Source organism: Lutjanus erythropterus, chromosome 19 (genome assembly GCF_056507025.1).
Source record: "Lutjanus erythropterus isolate fLutEry1 chromosome 19, fLutEry1.hap2, whole genome shotgun sequence".
NCBI lineage: Eukaryota > Metazoa > Chordata > Actinopteri > Lutjaniformes > Lutjanidae > Lutjanus > Lutjanus erythropterus.
In genome coordinates this window covers 3,268,039-3,295,889 of record NC_139335.1, presented here as the reverse complement: position 1 = coordinate 3,295,889, position 27,851 = coordinate 3,268,039, and the positions used below count along the sequence as shown (strand labels likewise).

Here is a 27,851-nt window from a genome sequence, read left to right as displayed (position 1 = left end):
GGGGGAGAATTGTGATTCCAGGGAGGAGACCGGGGGAGGAAATGAAAAACAGGATTCTCCCTGGAATATCGGGAAGGTTGGTAAATAATGCATATGTTAAAAAGTCAGTATAAGAAACTTTCTCAAACTAAGTTTGTCATAATAATGACTTACAGGACCTTTTTTTTTCATCACACTGGTGGAAAAGCTTCTATATAAGTGTTAAACTGTGTGAGATACAAAATACAAACACATCTGAACAACATGTTTACAGTTTCACACATTTATTGCAGGTTTAACATTTAAACCAAACACAGAAAAACTCAAAACCTCAAACACACAACTGAGAACTGACGCCTGGAAGACGTTTCACTTTTTCATGTCGACTTTTATCCTAAATGTGTTCCTCTAAGCTCTCACTGTTAGGTTACTGTTTTAACTCGCAGACTAGACTAAACTCAGGCTAAACTTCATCTGGATTTAAATCACAGTTTAATAGTTTTTTAAAGTCTTTTAACGAAAACGATCTTTTCTGTCTGTCCTGCACTCACAACAACGTCACGCTCTGATTCTGTCAATGCAGCTCCATCCTTTTCTCCCTTCTCTTTAAAAATCTTCAACGCAAAAAGCAGACCCGGTATAAACACAGATTCCTGAAGGCACTTTGGTGTAAAGACGTTTGCTATTCACAAGCAGCTCAGGCCTGAAAGCTCTGACGACAGGAAAGGTGAGATAAAATAAAGAGTTTGACTTCCTGAACCCCGTTGATTCGTGGATTCGGCGCTCGTCATCTTCACGGATCAGCTGGAGGAAAATAAAGACGACTGAAGGAGCTGTTTGAAGTCTGACGAGGATCATTCAGGAACTCTAGAACAAGAGACAAAGACCAGGAGTCACGACAGAAAACTCAGAAATCTGTTCTCACAACTTTAAAAACACTAAACTAGTGAGTTTGAATCATTTACAAACCACGATTACAAACAACACAAAATTTACTCTTGTTATATTAATACACTGTTTATCTTGTTATAAATTAAATTGTTCTAATGTGACATAAAGATATTAGTTATCACATTATTATACGAAATGTGAATATTTTCTGGTTTCTTTGCTCTTCTCTGACAGTAAACTGAAAATCTTTGAGTTGTGAACATTCAAAGACATCTTGAGTTCTGGGAAACACCGATCAACATATTTTACCACTTTCTGACATTTCATAAACCAAACAACTACTCCTCACTCTGAAAATAATCAATGGTTGCGGCCCCGTACCATTTATCTCATTTTGTTTCATGTTAAAACATGATAACTTTTATTTTTATGTCACGTTATAATGAAACTTTTCTCACTGGATTTTTACAGCCTCCATAAAATCCTGTGAATTTCTGTGAAAAGATTCAGGCTCCCAAAACACGACGAGCCTCTGTCAGATAATTAATTACTGCGTTTGTGTGAATGTGATCAGATAATTAACGTGATCAGATAATTAACGTGATCAGTGTGAACAGGTTCAGGTGTGAGTGACAGGCAGCACTCACCGTTAGCTGTGGTGTTAGCAGGTAGCATGCGGGGTTAGCAGGTGAGCAGACAGCTGGACAGAAGCTGGAATAAATAACTGAAGTAAAAGAAGCGAGTGCTCAGTCCTCAGGGACAGGAAACCAGAACCAGAACCAGAACCAGAACCACAACCAGAACCAAAGAAGCACCACATGGAGGCAGAAAGTGTCTGAACACAGTGAGCTGAATGATGCTCTGCTCCACTGTTTGTGAGACAGTGAGACTGCAGCACACCAAAAAAAATGATTAGTTTAATCTAAGACTAGATATAATCAGAGTTTGTCAAATCCAGGTTAAAAAATTGCAGAGCTCTGCTGAGCAATTCAAACCTCATTTCAGATTAGTAAATCAGGTTTATTCACGTGAACAGAAATTAAATAGAGTTGAATAAACACAGAGATACTTTGTTACACAAATTAAAATAAACAAAAAAATAATTAATTAAAGAGCTGATGGGACCTGAGTATAAAATAAGAAAACAACAGAGAAGCTCTAATTTAACTTTCTTGATGACTTCTTGATAAATTGATTGTTTTCCTCAGATAATCTCAAAAAGCAGCCGTTTTAAAAGTTAAACCTCCTCAAGTCTACGGTTAAAGTTAATACTGGATCACAGTTCAAACTGGACTGTGAAGTTTAAATTAAATCTTTCTTCATTTTAAGCTCATTTGCTGCAACCTGATTTAAAGTTAAACCATGATTTAATTGGGTTTAAAAATGAATCTGTGCCGGTTTAACCCAGTCTGAGAATCTTCTCAGTTTATGTTCATAAAATCCACTAGATGTCACAGTTTCTTCGGACAGTGAGGCCTCAGTTCTCCTCCTGCAGAAAGTTGGAAACAAAAAAGTCACTTTTGCCTGTTTTGTTTTAAATTTGTGTGCTCTGTTTGTTTGTAATTTAATGATCTTGATGCCGCGGTGTTCGTATAAATGAAAACTGTATTTAAAAAAAAAGAAAAAAACTCCAAACATTTATCAAGACGTGTAACTTGATACAACAAAAAAAGTAAATTAAAGGTCAAATAATATTCTAAAAACATGCTCTACCCAACAAATCACTAACTGATAAAGGTCATGATCTTAAGGTGATGATGAAGATATTTTATAACACGTTGAATGAAAAATCAAATAATCAGCATGATGCGAGGCTTTGCAGCATAAAGTGGATCTAATGTCCAAAAAGAAAACAGTCATGCTGTCAACAAGTTTCCATTTCATTTGACTTCTTCCTAATTATTCTGATATTTGCAGAGTTGCAACAATTAATTGATTATTAAGCGACTATTAAATTAATCACCAATTCAAAGTTCTCTGATTTCAGCTTCTTAAATGTGATTATTTTCTGGTTTCTTTACTCCTCTCAGACAGTAAACTGAGTATCTTCTGGGTTGTGGACAACACAAGGCATTTGAGGAATTTACTTCTCTGTGTAAAACTGTTTCCACGTGTAATGACTGTATTTGTCCTGCAGAGGACGCTCTGTAACAAGAAGACTTCCAGGTTTATAAAGGAGCAGCAGGAGCAACTATTAGCAGCTACAAATAAAAAAAAGCATAAGAAGAAACTGTTCTTAAAGTTAAAATCATTAAAACTGATTCATGAAGTGACGTTTTATCTGATATTGTTTCAGAGTGGAAAAATAACTTCCTAAAAAAATAAAACTGAGTTCTTTTCCTGCAGCCTTGAAGAAGAAAAACAGTTTAGAGAAGGAATTATTGGAAAAAGAATTCAGACTCTGTGGATTTAGATGAACATCCAGCTGAATGAAGCTGCAGGAGAACGTGTGGAACGTTCTGTGTTCTCACAGCGTTGGTATGAGGCTGATATGAGGTTTGGCAGCTGCCTCCTAAAGTCAGAGCTGCACTGATAGAAAAGTCCCCACCCAGCGAATTAAACTGGTAAATATGTGGCACCAGTTTCAGCTGCTGGGATGGAAACATGAAGTTCCTCAGACAAGTATTCAGACCATTTACTGAAATAAAAAAATACTAAAACCACACCGTAAAAATACTCTTACTGAAAATGTTACTGCAGTAAAAGCGTGTCTGTATAATCAGGAAAATATTTTTCCTTGACAAAAAACAAACAGAAATCAAGATTTTTTTCTTTTTCTTATAAATTTATGGCTTTATGACTTTATCACAGAGAATATTAAAGTTTTGTCCTTGTAAAAATTGTGAGTTTTTCCTCGTAAATTTACAACTTCAATCTCAGAGAATAGCCAAGTTTTTTCTCATAAATCTACAACTTCAATCTGAGATAATACCCAGGTGTTTTTCTGGTCATAAATTTATGACTCTAATCTCGGAGCATAATCACATCTTTTTCTCATAAATTAACTGTTTTAATCTCAGAGATCCAAGTTTTTTTTGTACCTTTACTTTTGATACTTTAAATATATTTTGATGTTAATATTCTTGTATTTTCCCTAAAATTTTAAATGCAGGACTTCAATTTGAGTATTTCTACACTGTGTTATTTGTATTTTTTTTACTTCAGTAAAAGATCTGAATACTTCTTCCACCACATTCCTCGAATAAAATGTTTTTCCCCTTTTTTCCTCCATTTCCAGTTTATGTTCAAGTGTTATGTATTTTCCTGATACAACAGGAAGAGGACAGGATTATATTCGTCTCTGTTCTGCTTCCTGTTTGTTCGTCTTGTTGATTTATTTACTTTCTGGTTTTAAACAGTCTGTTTTTTCATGAAGCGTCTCCTCTCTGAGATGCAGAATGTGTTCTTTGTATTTGTTCTTAAAGGCTGCTGAAGGTTCCTATAGGACCTTTGTGCTTCCTGTATGGATGTCTCATCCCCTCCGAGGACACATGACCCACATTGGACGGCCTCCCCAGTGTCTCAGCGGGCCTCTTTTGTTCTCTCTGAGTGTGCATACTGGTTTATACTGGGAGGATTCAGCTCCAGGATGAAGTGATACTGGTGCGTTCTCTGTTAGATCAAACAGGGGGGTGAATAACACAACTAGCTGGCTGTCACCGTGGAAACAGATGAACCATGTGACCCATTTACCAGGAGAGAATGGGAGGTCAGTGAAGGCATCACAGGGAGGATAGGTGGGCTAATGAGTGCAGATAGACTGATATTTGTTAATTATTCAGATTTAATACACAGCTTTGTTAAATACTTGATTCTGATTGGTCAATTACAGCATTATAAAGGCTTTTTTAAGGCCGTGAAATCATTTTAGGATTTTTTTTTGTGTGTTGATATATTGAATTAATGACTTTAATCACAGACAATATTTTTTTTTTTTTTAGAAATTTACAGTGTTAATCTCAGAGAATACCACAGAATATCAAAGTTTAATTCTTGTGAATTCACAACTTTTTCATGTAAATGTACGATTTTAATCTCAGAGAATATCAGAGTTTTTTTTTTATAAGTGTACAAGTACAGTTTTGATGTACTCATAATTGCTTCTTTCCAGTTTTGCTACTTTCTCCTACAGACCGACCGATATCTCAGCCCAGTATCAGCCTATCACAGCCATGTTGGTCTGTATCAGTATCTGCACGTGCTGTCTGATATGCACCAATACGAAAACTTTTGTTTTAAACAGAACATAATACAGATTTTCATTTATTAGCTTCTTCCTCTACCTTAATTCAGTCTTAATATATGCATATATTTTGCTTTATTTGTGTTCTTTCATGTATAGTTATTTGTAATTATTAAAAAATATGTGTGAAATCTGACTGTTTCAGTGCCCTGACATTACTCTGGACAATAAAGTTTATTGGTAAACTGTAAAACATCCTGCCTAAATTGCACATCTTTGTCACAAGTGTGAATCACTTTGTCACGTTATTGCAAAAAATGTGTGTTCATGCATATATTCTATATTCAGTATAAAGAATATTGTATTCAAATATGAATTTTTTTACTCCTTAATATCGTGACTGACATCGAGGATCCAGGATCAATCGGGCCCTACTTTCTACTTCCACACAACGACATCTCAGAGGGAAATATTATACTTAAAACTGAGAGGAAGGTTTAGGCCCCGCCTCCTTTCTCAGTTAACGATGTTTTTGTGGAAAATATAAAGACGACCAGATCACAGCAACAAACTGTGTTTATTATTATTTTGTTTTTCTTGCAATTAAACTTTGATTCCTGATTATCTGGCTCTGTTCAGACAACACAGGATGAGGGAAAGATTATGTTTTTAGTTAAATATTAAAAAAATATTTACCAAAAAACATATTATCAATACGTCAGTCTATCCATACTGGTGAGGTGTTGGGTGAGGAGTTGGGGTTGATGTGGGGGGGGGGGGGGGACTGCAGGTCTGGGTATTATTGTTAATAGAAACATCACCTTACCATGTCCCTCCTAACACACTGTGTCTCTGCTCAGGTTGATTATAGAGAAGTAAAATCAGATGTAAGCTCTATCCTGGAAAGATAAAGACACAAACAACTCCATGTTGCACATCAAACGTGGCAGAAAATGTAAAAGTTATCCAGAAAAACTGGGGCGTCATGCTCGGATGTTCCAGTAAACCTGGAGTCAGAGGAAGAGACAAGACAGATGATGAACTGAAGGTGAGGGGAGGGTCGGGTGTCCACTGATATACAGCTCACAGGATCCCTGATACTCTGATACACTCTGCCTTTGATATCTTATGTCAGAAATATAATCACATTCCTCTGCAAAACCTTATTTTAAAACTTATTTTATATATAAAGTGTATATCATGGAGCCCCCAAAGTAACATACACATCTTGTGTGTGCAGAAATCATGCATGTGCAGAAATCAACTGTGTCACAAGTTATTATCTTGCAAACAAGATCAATAACGTGTGCGCACAAGATATGTTAATAAAGCAATATCACACAATGGGGGAGTGCTCAACGACCGAATCACAGCCGTGCTGATATTCAGTCCAACAGCACGACCTCGAGTGGGATATCACTACCTTTACAATTTTCCTTTATCAACAGATTGGGCTATATTGTGATTTAGATTATATTTTGATTAACTGTGCAGCCCCAAAAATGTATCAACGACAGGATCTTATGGCAGCAGATATGTGACTTTAACATGACTTCAAAAGCTAAACTAATAAATCCATCTGCTGATCTGAAATCTGTTCAGAAAGCGATTGTGTAGTTTATCTGTTTCAGCCATGTGTACGTGTATGCAAATCATTTCATAGCCAGGTAAGTGCAGGTATTTTTCCCTGATTAACTGATTTGTATCTAAATCTGTGTTCCTTTTCAGAGTGAAAAGTGTGTGACAGTAATAAGCTCTGACTCATTACTGTAGAAGATGCCTCTCTTTCGTCCTGTCAGTCCTGTAACGTTAATGTAGGCTAACAGTTATTATAACATCTGAGTGAATACTTTGTCCTGATTGGCCAGCAGGTGTCCATTACAACTGTTTTAACGTAAAAAAAAACATTTGAAATTCATCCTCGACCTAACTAGTAACCAAAGCAACATTAAAAAGCACAGCTGTCAAAGCTCACACCACTTCCCAGCTGGAGGCTCTAGTTTCACCTTCATCTCCAACCGGTTTTATCTGGTTAAAATAGATCTGACATCCTTTATGTTTGTGATTCTCCTCATCAAAGCAGTCAAAGGGAGGATGAGAGACTAATTAAGGAGGTTGAGAGGAAGCGGCACCTTTTATATGATCCACAGCAGCATTTTTATAGGAATATCATCAAAAAGGACGAGGTGTGGAAGGAAAAAAGGGAACTTTTAGGAGTTACAGGCTGTGACATCGCTCATTTTGATTGTAAAACGTGTTAAAATGACTATGGGGTGATTTTTTGCAGGACTCTGTACCAAAGGAGGATGGGTCTGTTTTTGTAGGACAGGCCATTAACAAATATTGCACCTCCTGCGATTTGAAAATTGCAGGAAGCCATATTGCAATTTCAATAAAATTTTGATTAATTGTGCAGCCATAGTTCATATGTGGACAGTTGTTCACCTGCACTGCTTCTAGTTAGGAAGCGGCATTACTCGTTACCAACTGCAACGAGCAGCTGAGTTTGGTTGTAAAAGGGACTAGAATTATTCCTCGTCATGACAACAGTTAACTCTTACTTTATAACTTTAGATTTTGAATGCAAAACTTTGACCAAAGAATCTGCAAATGCTTTTATTTGATATAGTTGGTAAACGACCATGGTATAAGAGGGATAATTAACTTGTAGGTCTGCATTCTTCACCTCCACGCCGTACCTTCAAACTGTTTAACACAAACCTAATGGTTGACTATCCCTTACTTAAAACACTTGTAAAACAGAGGGATGCATGAAGTTATAAGTCCCAGTGCTATTGTACTTTATATCAGCACTAGGGCTGGGCAATATATCAATATTATATCACACTGTGATATGAGACTAGATAGGTAGGTTTTGGATATCATTAACATGTAGTCAGTCACAACCTACATGATCAATAATTATCAATATCGACTTCAGTCCTGAGGTTTGATACCCAGCCTGAGCTGAGGTTTGGACTGTTTCGATGTGCACAGGAATCATTCACACATGAGCTGAGGGGAGTTTATAGAAACTTATTGAGGGGAGCAGGAATGAGGAACTTGGAGGAGGTTCAGCATCAAACACTTTCCCTCCGCTGCAGAAATATTTATTCATCTGTGATGTCATTTGGCCCCGAGACACGGCTCAGAAAGAGACGAGAGGGGAAACAAACTCAACGCAACGACAGAGACACTTTCCCTCCTCTGCGTCTCCTTAAAAATACTCAACAGAAACACAATAAAGCCGCGCTGCCAGGCCGCAGAATCATTTTAAGAGCTGCTGGAGTTAAAAAATCTGAGCCTCCAATCAGGGCAGCTGTAGACGTTCACTCCCTGTGCTGACAGAAAAAGCAAACTGTAAACTGAACAGAAGAATGTTTTGTCCTCACTCGACCTCTTTCCTTTAAAACTTCATCCACCTTCAGGCTTCAGGCTCAGACCGAGACCGTACGTAACAGAGGGTTACACAACACCTCCTCCATTCACTCACAGTTCAGCCTCAGGACGTGTTGACGACAGAAATGAATGGAGACGACAGAAACTGCTCTCTGTGCAAATCCACACACACTCATGTAAGGATAAAGTAAGGAATCTCAGTCTGTAATTGCTTATCTCAAGAACTGTTCATCTGGTCCAATTCAAACCGCAGGTGGGTTCCTGGGGACCCAAGGAAGTGCAGTGTGGAATTTAGTGAAATTTGGACACGTGATATTTTCAATATTAAGAAACCTTGAAGCTGAGTAGCCCTCTGTGTTTGCAGCAGCAGGCGATTGGACTCAACGTTATCAACATTATTGATTACATTAACGGTGCATCTTCAACACCCTGATCCACTGAGCGAGGTTGAATTCCTTTTCAGATTGGCAAAAGAGCAAAATACTCAGTATACGTCTAATATTATACTCTACTATATCATTGTATACTGTAATAAGTATGTTTAACTACTATCCAGTTGTCCCACCCTTGGCACTGTGTGACTGGTTACATGTCATCAGTAATAACCAATCAACACTGAAGGCTGTGATATAGACACAGAAGAGCCTATAGTTGCTCCGGTGAGCTGAGCAGAACTGTGTGTAGAAGTGAAAACAGCAGAAGTGGCTGAAATTACAATAAAAATCAGAAGAGGGAAAGGCATTCTGGGAGATGTAGGAAATGGCTGGGCACACAAAAAACAATTCATGAGTCTACTCTTCCTTGAGTTCCTTTAGTTGGCACTTAATTGAAAATAACCTGCACATGATGAAGTTGCTGAGGTGCGTGTCTGAGAGAACAGCTCTCATGACACTGCAGGATTAAAGCTTTAGCAGCTCCCTCTCAGACCAGCCGGCTTTTCTGTTCATGCAGGCGAAGGATGAAACCAAACGAAAACAGGGCAGAGAGCAGGAAGTGTTTGTGTGTTTGTATCAGCATGCATACAACATGTCAAACATCATGCCGTGGTAACATCGCCACCGTGACGGCTGAGAACTGACCTCTGCTCCTCCTCGATCTCCTCCTTGGTCATCAGCGTCTCGAACTTGCTCTGTTTCTTTCCAGGAGTGAACGTCACTTTATCTTCAGCTGCAGCCACATCTGACACGCAGGAGATACACAACACGAGGAGAGTTTAGTGTCATCAGCTGTCCTGTCCTGCTAAAATTAGCTTTTAAACATTCAGAGCATTTCAGAGCCTTTAAAAGCAAACTATTATCAATTGATCAGGTGCTCATTGATTGTTAAGAGATAGCATGATGCAAAATTTTACATGCAGGCACAGAAAGCATCACAAACAATCTACTCAAAGTTTTGTCACAATTTCATTTCATTCCAACATTTTTATAATAATATAAGCAGTTCATGAGAATATGTTAACACGAAGTGATAGCATTACACTGTACGTGAACATCCTCTGTAGAATCTAATTTAGTTTGGTGTTTTCCACAGTGTTAGCATATAATTTACTAAAACTACTGCAGGCTAAAAATGCTAAAATATATTTTATTCTTCCTTCACTTGTAGTTTGCTGATACAGTACCATTTAATTTAGTAAAAGTTAGCCTGGTGTGCGCTGAAGTGTTATCATACAACTTATATTTACCTAATGCAGTATATATTGCAAAGTATTGGCAACCACTGTGACTTAACTTGGTACATGGTATCATCCTAAACTTAAGCTTAGGCTAAAGCATTAGCATACAGTTTGGTAACACTTAATGTATAGAGTGTTCGCATAAAATTCATTGTTATGTGTATGCTAATGAATTACCATATATTAGCAAGTATTACCCAGGCATTAATTTAGCATACAATTTTCTAAAACATCACTTTGTTGTGTAACTGCCTATAACTTGGTGTATGATGAAAGTGTTAGCATATAATTTATATGCCAATGCATTACCTTATAATTTACTCTATCTGGTGCTAGCATCTAATTACTTAACCTATATCTAATAACATATTGCTATTAATTCAATGCATGCTAAAACTGTTAGCATATATTTACTATTACATAATTCTGTGCATGCTAAAACTGTTAGCATTTAATAGTTTAATGCTCAAAGCTGGTTTACTCCAGACAGGTGGAGGATTTTGTTGTTTAAACTGTATTATCAATATCATCTTAATTAGTAACTTCAACAAATAGTTCATAATATTGTGTACACGTACAACAAACGCACACACACCTGTTGCTCCACCTGTTGTGTCACAGGTTGGAGGAACATAAAGCAGATTGTCAGTCTGGACAGCGGCTGTTGTTCACGGCTGCCAAGTGCTTAACTGACTGTTCAAGATTAAGTATCATCCTCCAAAAGCAGATGGCTGCACCACCTCCATACACGCCAGCTGATCCACTGATACAGCACACACACACTATCACACACACACCAGTCGATACAGTCCTGTCAGTGGAGGACAGTGAGGAGACAGGAAGTAACCACCTGGTAAAGACATCATGGTCATCATGTGACTGCTGTGACCGGTGGAGATGCACAAAGTGTTTATTCAGACTAAGTTTATGTCACAGCTGCATGTTTATTTCAGATATTTCTGACGAATATGGACAAAACCTTATTTTGAAGGGGTTTTTGATTTTTACTCTTCAATTACGCTGGAAAATATATTTTAAAAGATCAAACTCTTGGCTATTAAACCATGTACCGCGCCGACCTGCTACTCACTTCACAGGATAGTCATAGTGAGAAGCCATTTTAGTTTTTAAAGTTCTCTTAATGTTAATCAAAATACACATTTTAAACCATAATTCTTATTTAGCTTTGATTTAGAAGGGCTGCAGAGTTGACATGGTTGAGACACATCTGATAGCAATATTATTTAATGAATATGTCTAAAAATAGAAAGCTTACCAGTGCTTGGGCAGAATTCCTGCCTTTTTTAAACCAGGAAGTGACACAGGAGCCCTTAGGGTCCTAACCCTAACCTTTTTATGCCTGATTAAATTATGTTTTTGAAAAATCTGATGGAAATTCACTAATAGCCTATTTAATTTGACGTGAGCTAAAACTGTTAGCATGTAATTTACCATCACTTGATTTGATGCATGCTAATGCTGTTAGCATATAATCCACAATCCACACTTACTTTGGTGTGTGCAAAAATGGTTTGCATATAATTTACTTGATTTGATGTGTGCTAAATCAGTATATGAAACATTTCAATATTATTTCCATTGCTGTTTCCAGCAGTCGCACTCTAGCCAAGAGGCTGCAGCTAATCATGCTAACATTAGCAGCCTAGCAAAATGCTGTCATTTCATTTTTTAGCAAATTACATTTTGGTTTTGAAACCTTGCTTGAAGGCTACACAAAGTGAAACAACCCTTGTTGTTATTTTGACTTTATTATCTTATATTTGTTTGTATATATTTTTTTTGTGCAAAAGTTGGTGTAGCACTTGGATGTCCGCTTGCCTTTATTTTACCTAATTGGTCTTTGAGGGCAACCATAAAACTGATGCAGTCCAGGATGAAACTGAGTTTGCCAGCGTACTGTGGCCCGTGTCAGTCCTGTACCAGCAGCCTGACAGCTCGACTCTGTTGTTTTTTTTTTTCCTTATCAGCTGTTCCCAGACGCTGGCATCTGCCTGCTGCAACAAGCTGCTTTTCTATTCACAGATTAGATTTAAAGTAAACAAAGGAAGCCTCTCTAATACATATGAATCCAGTTAGATATAACAACTCAGGAAAAGTAAGCCGGTGTGGATCCGACTTCCTGTCTGTGGCTCTCAGCTACGAGCCCATTGGTTCTTACTGAAGACATAAATCTTTAGAAACACTTTATTGTTAAATTAATTCCCAATGATTTTGACAAACAATTAATCAAAGTTCAAGTATTTTTTTTAAAGAAAAATAAATTAAGGTTCTCTTGAACCTCTAAACAAGCTAATAAGCTCACAGTGGTCTTACCATCGTTCAGGATGGTCTCAGGTTCTGGTTCCGGTTCAGGCAAGATCTCCACAACAGGTTCAGGGGTCGGCAGGAGGTCCTCTGTGGATCCAGGGATCAGCTCAGGTAAGGACTCCACAACAGGTTCAGGTTCAGGCTCAGCCACAGGTTCAGGCTCGAGCACAGGCTCTGGGACAGACTCCAGAACAGATACTGGTTCTGGGACGGGTTCAGGCTCTGATACTGGCTCTGGGACAGGTTCTGGTTCTGCAACTGGTTCTGGAGTAGGTTCTGGCTCTGGTATTTTGACTGGTTCTGGGGCAGGCTCTGGTTCTTTTACTGGTTCTGGAACAGGTTCTGGTTCTTTTACTGGTTCAGGGACAGGTTCTGGTTCTGGGATGGGTTCTGGTACTTTTACTGGTTCAGGTGCTGGTTCTGGCACTTTTACTGGTTCTGGGGTAGGTTCTGGTACTTTCTCTGGTTCTGGGGCAGGTTCTGGTACTTTCTCTGGTTCTGGGGCAGCCTGCAGAGACAGAAGGTTTGAAGTCAGTTCATTTCTCTCAGACACACAGAGGCAGTTGAACTGAGCAGCTGGTTTCTTTCAGCAGTTTGTTTTTCCAGCGTTTTGTTGATAAAATGTCTCGGCTGGTTGTGATGTGACTGACAGACGTCCTGAAACGGAAGCTGACAGTGTTTGCCAACAGACTCACAGACGTCTGTCACCTATTAGGAAACATCAGCAGTGAATTAACCCTGTGATTCTCAAGAATTTAATCAAAAACATCCGTATGTTAGAAATTACAAGCAGGTTGTGTTGGTGGCGGTGTGTTTGAAGTACATTTAACACACTGAAAAAGGATCCAGAATAATTTCTACACCCATTCTTAGAGAATTGGGACAAATCACTCACTCTAATTCCATTTATAGTGAAAATATTTTTAAGCACTGGCCCCATGGGCTACCAAGGCCCTGACTTTGGTGGCCAACATACATTTTCGGTGGCTCAAATATTAATGCTGACAAGTTCAGACAGGATTTGGAGCAACATACGATGCCATCCCTGACCCTTTCTCCTAACTCCTGTCAAATTCATCACATGAACAACGTCTGCAGCACTGATCCAATGTGTGATGAATATATCATCAGCTAAGGTTCCTCTGATGGGATCATAGTAACACGCTCTGCTGTGCTGTGTGCTGATTGGCTGCTGACCTCTGACAGATTAATGCTTTTGTGGGACCGAACTGTCAGTTGCAGCGCCTTGTTGAGGATCAGCTGCTGTCTGCCTCTGACACCAGGACAAATTAAACCCTCTTCAGAGTCTGCCAACCTGTCCTGACAGCTCACACACACACACACACACACACACACACACACGCGTATATCTGTCTTTTCAATGACTGACCTCCCTGCTCGTCCGTACAGATGCACCTGTCTGTGTCTTTTGTGAAGTGCTGACTTTGCACAGATCGACATTTGAGCAGCAGATCTGGTTTCTCCATCGGCCTCTGTGCTGTTACATCAGACAAACATGGCAGGATTCACGGTTTGAGGCACAACGAGCGACTGAGCTTTTCTTTAATGAGGCGTCAATTAAAACAAAAATGTCCTTGTCCTGGGAGGATTTAAAGTAGAATGACTAACTATCTTCTCTGTGTCTTTTGTTAGAGCTAGTTTCTAGGTTCCTTTAGCTTACAGCTAGCTTTTAGGCAAAACACATGCTGGACCTATCTCAGTCATTTTACTGGGTGCAGAGACATGACATTTATATCCATCCTCTCATCAGGAAACAACTATATTTTCCAAAATGTCAACCTAAATGATCTTGTGTCTTTTCTACAACATGCTTTCAGTCCCAGAGAAACAACACTAGAAGATGAAATGTTTTCAGAAAAGACACTGCAGTGTCCTTGTCTGGTCCCATCAGTCAAAACCGGCCTTGACGCGGACAGACGCCGCAGTTCTGCTGCTGATGAGTCGCTAACGTGACAACTGGTGGCATCATGGGAGGTCAGGTCAGACAGTGGAATACATCAGGCCTGACTGTATTAAACCCCTCCTGCTGGCCCGTCTGCTGTCCGCCTGGTCTCTTAATCCCACAGCAGCCCTCCGTCACACCCTCAGACTGGCATCCATGCAGACCCAAACACTGGTCGCTTCCTCTGCCTCTGAATTCCTGAGCCATGAAACACCGAAATAATCTCAACACCAAAGTGCCGACTCGCTGAAACAAATGTTCTGTGCTGCGATGCTAAATGCAGCCTCATTAAATCATTTTATGAGTCAGCAGGATGATGAACTGTATTCTTAGTGGAAACCAAGGCCCCGCTCGTGCTGCTGTCCTAAATTGGTCAAATATGTTTGTTGTGTGAGTAAGTCCTACATGAGATCACCATGTGTAATGTTATCCGCTCAGCCACTGAATGACCATTATATTTATGCTCCGGGGAATGACTCAATCAAGCGGCATTACAGCAAATTACTGAGGGAGATTTCTGCCAGGAAAAGATAAACAGATAAAATGTTTGGACTGATGAAAATACAAATACTGATGGTGAGTCAAAACTGCGAGATAAAGACTTCAAATAAGACGTGTGTGATTAGTCATTCAGCTGATTACCTTCTCTCATTGGCATCAGAAATACTAGTCAATTAAACAAATTATTAATACTTTATTAAGGAACGATGTTGGTTAATTGTTGCAGCCACATAACCGCGGCTGCAGAGCTGGCAGTGACACTGACGGCCAGATGCAAACCACCAAGGCGGAAAGTGGGACAAAGATGAGTTTTAAACCAGCTTTGGTTTGATATCTGGATTTGGAAAATTAAAAATCAGGTTGTATGCAGGCAGTGTAAAACTGAACTGGCATATAACCCTTCGACTGGAACAATGTGTAACAACATTCAGCACAGACATGTGGACGTTAACCTGCAGGGAGAGCAGGCCACTGCTGTTAGCCACACTTAGCAACCAATATGATATTGTGTGTGACGTGTGTGTGTTTTCTAACTGTCAGACTAGTCAATTGATCTAAATTTAAATTTATGCTTAATCAACAGGGAAATTAGTCCTTCAGAAGATCCCTGGTTAACATAACTAATCAAGATTTTAAGACTATGAGATACTAAATTACATTTATGACATATGATACAAAATCAAGATTGTCTGATGCACAATTTATCATAATCTATATTCAATATCTTTTAATGGTGATAGAGTGTCTCCATTTATTAATTTATTATTTTATTATCTTGAGTATCTGGTAATCTTGATTTTATGTCTCATAGTCCTGATTTAATATATATTTCTTCATTCTTAACGATTTGTTTACATTGTTCTTATTATTTGTTCTAATTATTTGCTTTGTTCTCAATTTTTGGAATTTTATTGTATTTTTTGACATCTACATGCCCAGCAACCACAGATGTAAATTAGCTACATAGTGAACTCTGTTAAAGAAACCAATAAGCATATTTCAGTATCTGGTAGTCATGATTCTGTATTTTGTAATCTCGATTTAGCATCTTATCTTTACAACATCAATTTTATATTAAGATACTAAATCAGGATAATAACATATTAAGTCAAATTATCTACATTTCTCTTTGAGACATTTTGTAAAATGAGCTGTCTCCACTCCGGATTAGTCCGAGTCATCGCGGCCTCCACAACCTCTGAGAGCATTTCCTGGTAAATATATCTCGATCTGTAACATTACACTGAGTGCTTCACTCATAAAAGCCATTTTAGCTCTCTAACAGGGCAGCAGGGGAAGGGCAGCAGATCTTCTGGCATGAGGGGAATTTAGTGAACAACCTGAGCAAACACTAAAGAGGAAGCAGCTCCAGTTGGTGAGGAGCCCGAGGCCGGCCATGTGAGATCAGCAAGCTGTTCGTCCACAGCTGACAGGACGGAGAGGACGCAGCTTCTCTCCTCCATGGTTACAGATGTACAGACGCTCTGCAGGCTGTCTGTAAATCTTGTGATCACAGCTTCATCCTGACATTTAAAAAATGTCTTTTCTGGCGTTCTTATCAAGATGACGATTATCTGACACTTTGCTATAACTGTCAATCTTTCCATCTCTCTCAGGCGTTAAGAATTATTAAAGCCTGGACGTCATCAAGTTTGCTCAAGCCTACTAAAAGTTTTACTTTTGAGCTGGATGTTGTCGCCAACTGTATGTAAGGGTGGACAACATGAGAACTCCCAAAAAGTGAGTCCAGAGCACCTCCATCGCCCCCTGGTGGCTGGCTGCAGTATTGATCATAAACCCCGCCCCCTCCACGTTTAGCAGATTGGACACTTCAAATAATGTTGATGTTTGTTCAAGTGTTCATTTCTCTCATCAGTTTGGTTTTAATTTGTCACATAACATTACTGACTGAACCAGAACATTCCTGAGGTCGGTGAAGAGACAGCAGGACAGTTAATGCTAGCCTCAGCTAGCTAACATTAGCTTGATGACATCCAGTGTATTTTATTTCTAGGCTTAAATAAATGTGTCCAAGATGTTTGTTGATATTTCAGAATTAATTAACGCCTTTCTTATCGTACCATCTAACATCATCAAATGTTAGGAAATGTTTGAATGCTAACATTAGCTGTTGTCTCACAGTAGCTAATGTGTTATCAAATATGTAGTTTTATCTTTTAAATATGTCCTAACATTCATCCAGATTTTCACTACCTATTGTCTTTTCAGATGCTGATCAATGAGGAAGCAGTGAAATGATAACAATTTGTCAGATACAACTCACAGCAGTACGACATTTGAGCTTCGCACCTCAAGTGTGACGCCGTAGAAAATGGCCGCCATGTGAGTATGGTGAATATGAAAGTTACTTGAAGTAGCTTAAAGTAAATCTATTTAGTTACATTCCACTACTGTATTTAGTTCAGGATCTTCCTGTGTATTAATCAGATATTTTCCAGAGGAATAAATGATGTTGCAGTATGGGAGGCGATCTGGTCAGGAATAAACTATTGTTGTGGTGGAGAGCTTCCACCTCTGCTCCGCGTCTCTGTCCAAACACAGGCTCATTGTTCCCTCAGCTCTCCCTCCGTCTTATCTCCACTTCAGCTCCCTGACGCCGCCTCCATTCACGGAGGAGACAGCAAGACACTTCCACTCCGTCCTCTGCAGGGAAAATGTCTGTAGGACAAGGTGTTTACTTCAAACAGACTGATGCAGGTGTATTCAACCCGACTCCACGTCTGTTCACATCAAGAATAAGTCTTATAATCAGACTGCAATCCTACTTTGTTTCTCTTCATATTATTTAGCCATAAACAGTTAGTGATGGAGATAATAATAACTTTCAATTCCATTTATTTTTTGCAGAGTACAGAATATGTCGTCAGCTGTAAACCTGATGTTCTAAACTGCTGGAACTGTTTCTTTAAGCTGCGTTTCCACCGCAGGGTCATTATTTTAGCCCCCAAAATGTCCGTGCTTAGGGGCTAGTTCTCTCTAAAAGTACAGGAACTTTGTGTAACATTTTCTGATTGATCAAGTACTTGCAAAATGTTTTTCAGCCACCCGTTTGTTTTTTGTTCATGGAACAAGTTTCAGACGCCAAGGAACTACTTTTCAAGGAACTAAAAGGTTCCATCAACCTGTTGTTGTCTGTCTTTTCATTCTGAAGACCTGCAAAGACAACTATTTTTGGACAACATTTTATAATTAGCTGTTGCATGTAGCATTAGGATTTGGCTAACAATAGCATGACATCATTTAGCTTTATAGCATTTAACAAGGATTAGTTCAAGGGACTGGTCATCTGTTTCTGGGTCTTGTACCGTGTCTTCAAACAACGCTGTAGAAAAATGCTGTGAGTACTCAGCCACTTAGAAATGTTCAGCGCTGCAAGCCCCACCCCCAAAGTTTCTAATGTTCCTGGAACTTAGTTTAAACCCTGGTCCCTGCCGTGGAAACCAAAGGTTCCTCCAGTTGTTCCTAGTTCCAGGTGAACATTCTAGCGGTGGAAAAGCAGAGTTTTTTATGCAGTGTCGTATATATACTGATGCCTGTTCACCACTTTATATGGCGTCATCGTTCTTCGATGGTTGTGTACAAAAATGAGTTGTAAAAGCAGCTGTTACGGGTCTGCAGAGAACAATGAGCTGAAAGAACCTTTTAGTTCCTTTAAAAGTAGTCCCTGGGACTCAGGAACCGCAACAGGACTTTGCTTTCTAATCATTTCAGCTTTTAATGTTGTTGTTTTTGTGTTTACATCATGTTTACATCATGTATGCATGATGTAAATATAGTATATAGTTGGTTTAATAAAAGAGCTCTGGGCTGTTGGCTTCAAACAACAGAACAACATGTTCTCTGTGCTGTTCTCCCCTTTGGCTCTTACAGACTCTGTAACTACTGTAAGATCTGATTCTGTCCGTTTCTGTAAACTCTTCTTCCCACCACTCAGACTGTAGCGCTTCATTGCAGCCGAAAACAGACCAAAACCCTGGCAGGATGTGGCCTCCCTGGTGTGTTGGAGGGAGCAGGGTGTGGTAGCAGTGGTGGCGGTGGTGCCAACCACCACCACCACAGAGGGAGAATTAGCTGCAATGATGTGATATGAAGCCATTGTTTTCTCTTGGACTTGATGCTCAGCCAAAAGCTCTGAGGTCTGAGAAGCAAAGGTATCGTCAGACCAGAGCAGACCGGGCCGGGCCGGGACGGGCCAGGCTTCAGAGGGAGGAGGAGGGGCAGGAACTGTGCCAGGCCAGGGGGGAAATACCAGGAGAGGTATGTCAGACAGCAGAGGAGGTCCAATGAGACAACACTACTGTTCAGAGTCTGGTAAAATCCATAGAGATGAGAGGTCTGTAAACGCCACACAGGCCACGCCCACTGAATGACTTAGTCCTCTGGTCAGAGGACAGCTGACTCATGGGATGCATTAAAGATACATAGTTAGGAATTATGACAAATGTTGTGTCAGTATAAAAGTTGTTTTTTATTGATATCTCTCTCCTGTATTAAAGTTTCCTTCAGGCCTCACTGTCAGCATTTTATCATAAAGAGCTGCATGTGCAAAGGCAGTTATGGATTCTATTGATTCTATTTTTATCCTTATTCACATCTTACTTTTACTGGTATCATCAAGTGGGTTTTTATCCATGTGAAGACTATTTTTCATCTTATTTTACATCAATGATGGCATTACATTCATATTCTTATGTTCATTCTGCATTTCTTGTATGAAAGGTGCCATAAAAATAAAGTTTATTATCATTATTATCATTGGAAGGCAGCAAGTTACTGAGTAACAGAGTTTGTGTTCTGCTTTTCTGCTTGTTTAACAATGTCTTTACAGTTTTAACACGGTTTGCCTTTGAGAAATTATTTAACGGTTGTTTCTGTGTACATTCACATGGGGGCGGAGGGGGGTCCAAACTCTTGGCCTGACACTGGGGTGTATGATATAATAAAGAACGACACAGACCAAACTAACTCCACCTCTGTACGGACAGAACAGCTGCTCTGACACCATCTTTCCTCTTTCAAACCTGCATTAATGTTTGCACAGTCACATTTCCATTTATGGAGAGCTGCATCGCCACCAGCAACACGGGAGAGAGAAGAAATGTTAAACAGTCTGAATGAAGCTCAGTGCGCCTGACTCATTTAAATAATTTTACCTTTTTGTATGCAGACTTAAAGCCACTTCTTTAGCCCAATTTTCCAAATTTTTAACAAAATCAGCACATTTTGCATGACTGCATGAATATTGCACACGTCCTCATGTACCTCAGTCAGAATAACAAAAGGCCTTAACAGCTGCATGAATAAATTTGAGTGTGTCCTTTTGCCTTTTTAGGCTGCAGGGTGGATGAAGGTGGAGCTTCTGCAGCTGTAACTTTAGAAGATGGAACAGGACAACATGCTAAGGACATAAATGTCAGAAGGCCACACTGGGCTCCGGGTCAGATGGCAGAGATACATGGAGCGGCTGCAGGGCTGTAAATCTGTAAACAGAAGGAACCAGGTACTAAGAACAGCCTGAAACATGACAACAGAACCTCTGTTCTCTAAAGCTCTCCAAAGACCGTGGCTGTACAACCCTGATCCTCAAAGAGTTGGGACGTCATGTAAAAAGCAAATAAAAACAGAATACAGTGATTTACAAATCATTTTTTCAAACTGATAAACTTTATTGTCTTTTGAATTTGTTGTCTGTAACGTTTGAAAAAAGTTGTGACAGGAGCAACAAAAGACTCTGAAAATTGTAAAATTATCCAAAAACACCTGTTTGTAATATTCCACAGGTAAACAGGTGAACTGGGAACAGGTAACAGCATCATGATTGGATACTAAAAGGGCATCCTTGAAAGCATAGATGAGGTATTGTTCACCACTTTGTAAAAAACTGCAAATAATCCAACAGTTTAAGAACAATGTTTCCCAACACAAAACTGCAGGAATTTAGAGATTTCACCTTCTACAATCCATAATATAATTAAAATATTAAATGCATCATGGGTAACTGTCACATCTGTGAAGGCCCCACTAATGCTGAAAGGTTTTGGAGCAACACGTGATGCCATCACTGATTATTTCAGCAAGACGATGCAAAGACACATTGTGGACATGTTCCAACAGTGTGTCTTCGTAGTAAAAGAGTTCAGGTACTAGACTGACCTGCCTGCAGTCCAGACCTGTCTCCCATTGAAAATGTGTGGTGCATTATGAAGCACAAAATACGACGACAGAGACAATGGACTGTTGAACAGCTGAAGTCGAATATCAAGCAAGAATGAGGAAGACTTTCACTTTAAAACTTCAACAGTTAGTGTCCTCAGTTCACAAACACTGACTGAGTGTTAAAAGGAAAGCAGATGTGTCACCGTGGTGAACATGATCCTGTCCCAACAGAATGAGCGTATATTTACATGAAACAATAAAGTTTGAATATTGAATATCTTCTCAGCTGTGAGCACATTAAAATAAAACACTAATGGTCAATATTGTTCATGTGGGAGGCTCCGACTGTACTAAATAAGCACACACACCATGTGCACACAGCCGACACAGTCTGTATATGAGCAGGCTTTGGTTTCACCACCTTCACTTCAGCACCATACCAAAACATGTCAACAGCCCATCCATCGACCAATCAGATCACTGAGAAAACATAGTCATCCGTCCTACAGGATCCTGACAAAACTCCTCGTGATTTTATAATAATGTGATGAGTAATGAGGACCAATAAATATAGTAATATAGCTGGTATCAGCACTTATTTTGAGCCTTACTTTTAGTTGTTCTTATTATGATGTAGTTATATGATTACATGTTAGTTTGTTGAACGTCACTTTTAACTGTTGTAACCATTTTTCCTGCAGGTTCTATCAGCTGGCCGTTTTTATTTCAGTCCAAATATGCGCCCTTTCAGGAGCATCTTCCGTGCACAGACTCTGGTTTATGTATGTGCAGCAGCGCAGCGTGCAAAGGGCTGAGTGCAGGTGAATATAGATCAGCAGGTGTGGTGATTATTATATTAGAGATTGATTTTCCATCAGTAGTTTCAGGCGATTTAATGAAGGTAGAATCAGCGAGGAGCCGTGCGTAAACACACTACGCTCTGATGTGTAACTTCTCAGAGGCTGAAGTTTGTGTTTGCGTTAATGAATCCTGACCTGCATGTAAGTTTTGAAGGCTCAAGTTTCCCTCCACATTCCCCACGTCAATTACGTGCATGGTTGTTGCAAGCATTAAACGTTATGACGCCGAACGGTAGTCAATTTGTAGTGGTGACGATGAAGTCATGTGACTGTGGTGTACTTCGTTTATAGAGTCACATTGGATTTTTACATTTGGTGATTGTATTTACATTTCAAAAATCATAAAAAAGTGTTGTTCATTTACGCAGATTATTGTGCTGAACAAAACATCACCGTATCAAAACCTTTAGCATTTTCTGCATTAATGCAGCATCAAACAGAAAAATCCCACTGGCCTTTTGTGGAGGGAAACAAATGGATGCTAACTTCCGGGTTGGTGGCAAAAACACTTCATCCCTGCAGCACTTTGTGGGTCATAAACCCTGCTCCCTCAGTGCAGGCAGATGGGACAAACTAAAAAACGCAAGTATGAGTCAAGTAAATTTTTCCCAAAGATGGATCCTTCCTCTAAATCTTCTATCTAACTTTGCATTCCCTGTAAATCTGAAGTACAACTAATTCATTTTTACGTTAACTCTGGGACATTCATGCTGTGAGGCTAACTGTTGTGACTCCCACACAGCTTCAGTCATAACAGACAAAAGGCCAAAACAACAAGACTGTCTGTGTTTCAGCTCCACAGAGTCACAAACACAGAGACCTTCTTTATGTGCACACTTAGACAAAGAAACTGTAAAACATCCCATGATGCTCTGCTTCTGCTACTGCTGTGTGGTACAGACAGTGAAGGCGACCTCTCAGTGTGAGGGTAACGTTATCAGCGGAGAGGAGGGCGTGACTGAGAGTTTTAGCAGCTCACTGACACTAAAGATTCATGTCCGTGATAGTTTTACAGTAAACAGAAAAGCAAAGGGCTGCTTTATATTTGGCTCAGAGCAACATGTCAGTTCAGTTTCATGACAGACGGCATGTTGTGAGGTCCACGTGCCACATATTTACTCGAGTACAATGTTGTGGTACTTGTATTTTACATAAGTATTTCCATTTTCTACTATTTTATACTTCTATTCCACTATATTTCAAAAGGAGTTACTTTTCAGATTGAAATTATAAATACAAACTATAAATCAGCAAATAAATTATGATACATTACTTTAAGTTAAGCTACTCAGCAGCATATAAACTAATGAGTGACATCATTTATATTATTCTAAAATTAACCATTCTGTATAACGAGTCTTTTACTTTGGTACTTTAAGTATAATTTATGCTCATACTTAGACCAATCATGAACATAAAAGAACCTTTATGAGTGTTTATGACTGTTGTCATTAAGTGCCATTTGGTCAATTATGTCATTTATGCAAAGTTAAAGTCAGGGCTCCCAAACACTGTCAACTTTGCATGAAAAATGACTAAGATGACATCAAGGTCATTACATCACTATACAACATCCCATAATCGACTTGGTGCCACTTTGTTGCCAGCACTTTTGAAGCTTATGGGTAATGAAGTCAAGCTATTTTGAGGCAAACAGCAAACAAACGCATGCACAAATTTGGAAAATTCAGTCAGTATGTGATTCTCTGCAGTGTTCAATGTTCTTTAGTGAGTGTTCCCTCCTTCCTTTTTCACCTGAAATGTTTTTAAAGCTTTATTTTGAAAATCTAACCAGACGTGGCTAATGTTTCTGAGAAAGTTTTACTTTTAAAGCCTAACTGGATGGTGCAAATGTTTCTGAGCAACTTTTACTTTGAAAGTCTAACCGGACATGGCAAGTGCTGCTCAGGAAGTGTTATTTTGAAAGTCTAACCAAAATTTGCTAGCGGTTCTCAGCAAGTTTTATCTTGAAAGTCTAACCAGATGTTGCATAGGTTTCTGAGCAAGTTTTATGTTGAAAGTCTAACCAAACTTTGTTATTAACAACCTGAACACAGTATCACGCGAAAGTGCATCAGTGCCACATGTTGCTTCAAGTTCAAGGTGGATCGACGTGTACATTACACGCTTTGGCGATGCAGTTTTTAGGTGCTACATCGTGGGAGATCAGCCGCAAAAAATCTTGGTGCTGCAGCTCATGATGGAATAATTCAAACTGATGTGGAAATAAAGTTATACTGAGGAAACCATTTAAAAAAAACTTTGCAATGTGCCTTTACAGTGTTGGGTCTGAATCAGCAGGATGAAATGAGACGGGACGGGACGGGACGGGACGGGACAGACTCTACTGGTGTCAAACATTACATGAAGCCATGTGAAGGAGTCCATTTCAGACATGTGACACCATGAACATACACAGGTGTAAATATAGGATTCATGTTGGCACCAAATATAGATGCTGCGTCCGTTGCATGTTACAGCCGTCGTGGGCACATTCCGCAGGCTTTTTAAAGGCTCCGCTGCAGCTGGAAAAAGGTCAGAAAGATCCAACGGATGAGGGTCAGCACGCCAGACGACCTCTGAGGAGACCAACGGCGTCCAGAGGGACGATTCTGCACCAACACGAGCGCATTTGCATTTCACCTCATAACGACAGCAGGCATTCAAATCGATGAACAAACACGATCCTCCAAATTTGCATAAAGGCAATCCGTTACTGTGAGCACAAGGAAATCCAGTAATAACCTGCTGACAGACGAGGAAAAGATGGCGACTGTGTGGTCATCAGCAGCCAAACATCAGAAACTGTGATGTGGAATAAATACTTAACAAAAAAGGTAAAAATAAAAGAGAATTTTCCTTAAAAAATTACTCAAACTGATTAATGATTATCAGAATAGTTGATGATTGATCATTGCAGCTCTACTTCAAACTGGGGATGTAATCATTAATCAATTAATCGCTGTTACGAAAATAACAGATTAAAAATGGATTATTCAGGGCTCAACAATAAGGATTGCCCAGGGCAAGTAAAATATGTCAGACTAGTAAATTCTGTAATTCACTTGCCCGACTGTGCAAAGTTGTAAAAAAGAATTAAACTATTAAAATATGTTGTTAATTGATTTATAGTTAAAGTAATTTTTCATGGAAAATGGCAGAAAAAGCTGTTGAAATATTGAAAATTTCTGCTTTTCTTCATTGGTCAATTTAATAAATATTAACTGCAATTAATATTAATTGCAATATTATCACAATCGGCAGACGTAAGATCCAAATCGCAGAACCAAGTCACAATTTTTTTGAAAAAGGAAAAATGTCAGAAACAGGTTTTAATGACGTAGTGCTGCAGAAATGTTCTGACCCAGTGAAAGAAAACATGTTTCATTCATCAGTCCCATTAATCATCGCTCAAAATAATCACAATATCAATTTTTTACCATATCATCCACCCCCTAATTGTTAGCTGTTAAGGAAAATGCACAATGCAATTTGCAATACTTCACACTTGAGACCCACATTTAAAGGCATAATGTGCAACATTTTCCTAAGAAATAATGTATAGACTCATAAACATAATCCCTTTGGCAACGATTATTGTCATTATTGATAAATTATTTCAAAATGTGACAATTACAGTTTATAATCTCCATGGAATATCTTTAAATGTCTTGTTTTGTCCAGCAGTTGAAAACACAAACAGATTCAGTTCATTGTGACAGAAAACAGAGAAGGTGGAACAAGAGACTGAAAATGACTTAAACAATCAATTATCAATAGGCGTTGATGAATTTTCTGTCAGTGCACTAATCAGCTCATTGTTTCAGTTCAGTCAAGTTAGCTGTGTGCTGAAGGTGAGTCTGGTGAGACCGAAACTACAGCTGGACAAACACATACGTCAAATTTATGAACCCAGGGAGTCCTTGAATGTCTCACTTCCACCAGTAAAGCCAAACAACTAGAATACTGCTAAGCATTAGCTCTGTTAGCATCTCCACTGTCTGACAGGCTTCTGTTAAATCTGGTAGCTTAGCATTAGCATTAGCATTAGCATGGACCTCACAGCAGCTAAACAACGGACCCTTTAATAATCCTGCAACTTAAAACGCAAACATTATAAAGATGCATTGGCTTGGAATGACATCTCCATGTTTCTTTGTATCGTGGCCATAAAGTCAGTTAAACTGAATAAACTCATTAAGCAGTTTAAAGTGAAGTAATCCCTGATGATGATGATGATAATGATGATGATGATCACACACAGCAGATGGTCGCTCACTCTGAGTCTGGATCTACTCTTTAAGTTTTTCCTCAGTCATGATATATAAAGAGTCTAGAGCTGAGCAATTTTGAAAAAGTCAAGTTTCATCAAGTTTCTTTGACAAAAAAAAGTTAATTTGGTTTGAATCGTTGCAAAATGTCCTCAACTTAAAATTTCAACACAGCAGAATTTTACAGTGCACTGAAAATTCACAATGTATTTGTTTGTATATTTTATTTATTTATATGTATATAAAGCATCTTTGGTAGAAAGTGTCTTGATGAATGTATATTTTTTATTGTATTTTTGGCTTTTGAGGGGTAAAAAACTGATCAGTTGATCAGAAAAAATTAGTTGGTTTTTCAGGGGAAATAAACAATGCAAGTGTCTGATAACTTAAAATTCATGTCATTATTATATATTTTCTTGTTTAATTCGTGTTTACTCAGATTACCATGTATTTCTTTGTATTTTTCATTTTATACGTCTGTTGAGCATCTTTGGTACAAACATGTCTGGATTTATTTATTTATTAAATAAAATAAATAAATGTTGTAAAAAAGAAAGACTATAGTTAGTTTTTCAGGTGAAATAAACGATGCAAGTTCCTGCTAACTTTAAATCGATGTCATTGTGATATATTTTCCAATAAAGTGATCAGAAACAATCGATCTTACCTTCACTGGTGAGACCTTCTCAGCGGCTCCGATGCTCTCCACAGCCGGAGCAGGAGGCTCTGTCCGCGTGGAGACTTCAGGAGCGGGTCGGGGCGGTGCCAGAGCTCTGGACGGAGGGATGTCGTCTCCGTAGCCGACTTTGGGCTTCTGTTTCCCGGCTGCGGAGGAGGAGGCGTCGGGCTTCTTGCTCAGCAGCGATGAAGCGAAATAAATGGCCACGACGGTGAAGAGGATGGCGGGGATGATGACGGCGGGGTCCAGGTCCATGATGAAGGTTTGATGAAGGAAAAGTTTAAAAAAAAAAAAAAGTTAAAGAGTGTGTTCACCACTCTGAGTGTGTGAGAGTGTGTGTGTGTTCTGCGTGTGTGAAGAAGAAGAGGAGGCGACCGGCGTGTTAATCAGGCTGCAGTCACACACACACTGAGCTCCGACCCGCCTCTCACACAATCTAAACTCAACAGCTGGCACACACACTCTGACGGAACACCACACTTCCTGGTTTATTTCAAAATAAAAGCCAAACCGGATATACATGTTTTGTCAGATGTCAGAAAATAGAATGTAGTTTTCGAATAAAGCCAGAACACAAGAATAATCAGTGGTGGAAAGTATGGTTACATTACTAAAATATTACTCAATTACAAGTAAAAGTACTGGTGTTACAATTAATTAATCTAAAATAATTTGTAACATTTTAATTTTTTAATAATTTTGTCACTTTTTTTTTAGATTTTAAGTTTCCTTATTCAACAAATGGCTCTACCACACAAAACAATGTCAAATGAGGTGAAGTTACTTTCATTTCTAGACAATTGATTAAATATCTATTAATACATTTTTTTAATTAGTGAAAATCTTAACATCATGAACATCCTGTGATCGGATGCCTTATGGCAACAAAAGTGTAGATGAAAGGTTTGGGTATGAATTCAAACTGTACTCAGTACTCAATTATGG

At 39.0% G+C, this 27,851-nt stretch overlaps 1 protein-coding gene across 2 annotated transcripts; it reads right to left on the bottom strand.

Annotated features, from left to right (window-relative positions):
- Positions 1 to 246: 246 nt before the first annotated feature.
- Positions 247 to 27,335, bottom strand: LOC146309064 (uncharacterized). Of its 2 annotated transcripts, XM_084745042.1 has the most exons (5): positions 26,895 to 27,335; positions 12,462 to 12,963; positions 9,532 to 9,631; positions 5,880 to 5,952; positions 247 to 846 (listed from the first exon to the last, which is right to left on the bottom strand). In XM_084745042.1, the coding sequence occupies exons 1-4, from the start codon at positions 27,159 to 27,161 to the stop codon at positions 5,919 to 5,921; spliced, it is 903 nt and encodes a 300-aa protein (XP_084601168.1). In that variant the 5' UTR covers positions 27,162 to 27,335; the 3' UTR covers positions 247 to 846; positions 5,880 to 5,918. The 2 variants fall into 2 exon arrangements, with proteins under 2 accessions (XP_084601168.1, XP_084601169.1); XM_084745043.1 differs by lacking the exon at positions 5,880 to 5,952 and having other exon boundaries at positions 26,895 to 27,333.
- Positions 27,336 to 27,851: the final 516 nt, after the last annotated feature.

Excerpts from the sequence above, each read along its gene's own strand:
- LOC146309064 (XM_084745042.1), bottom strand. The coding sequence starts at position 27,161 with ATGGACCTGGACCCCGCCGTCATCATCCCCGCCATCCTCTTCACCGTC. Across the intron at positions 12,964-26,894 it reads AGAAGGTCTCACCAGTGAAG|GCTGCCCCAGAACCAGAGAA; the intron begins GTAAGATCGATT and ends CTGTCTCTGCAG. Across the intron at positions 5,953-9,531 it reads GAGATCGAGGAGGAGCAGAG|GATAGAGCTTACATCTGATT; the intron begins GTCAGTTCTCAG and ends TTATCTTTCCAG.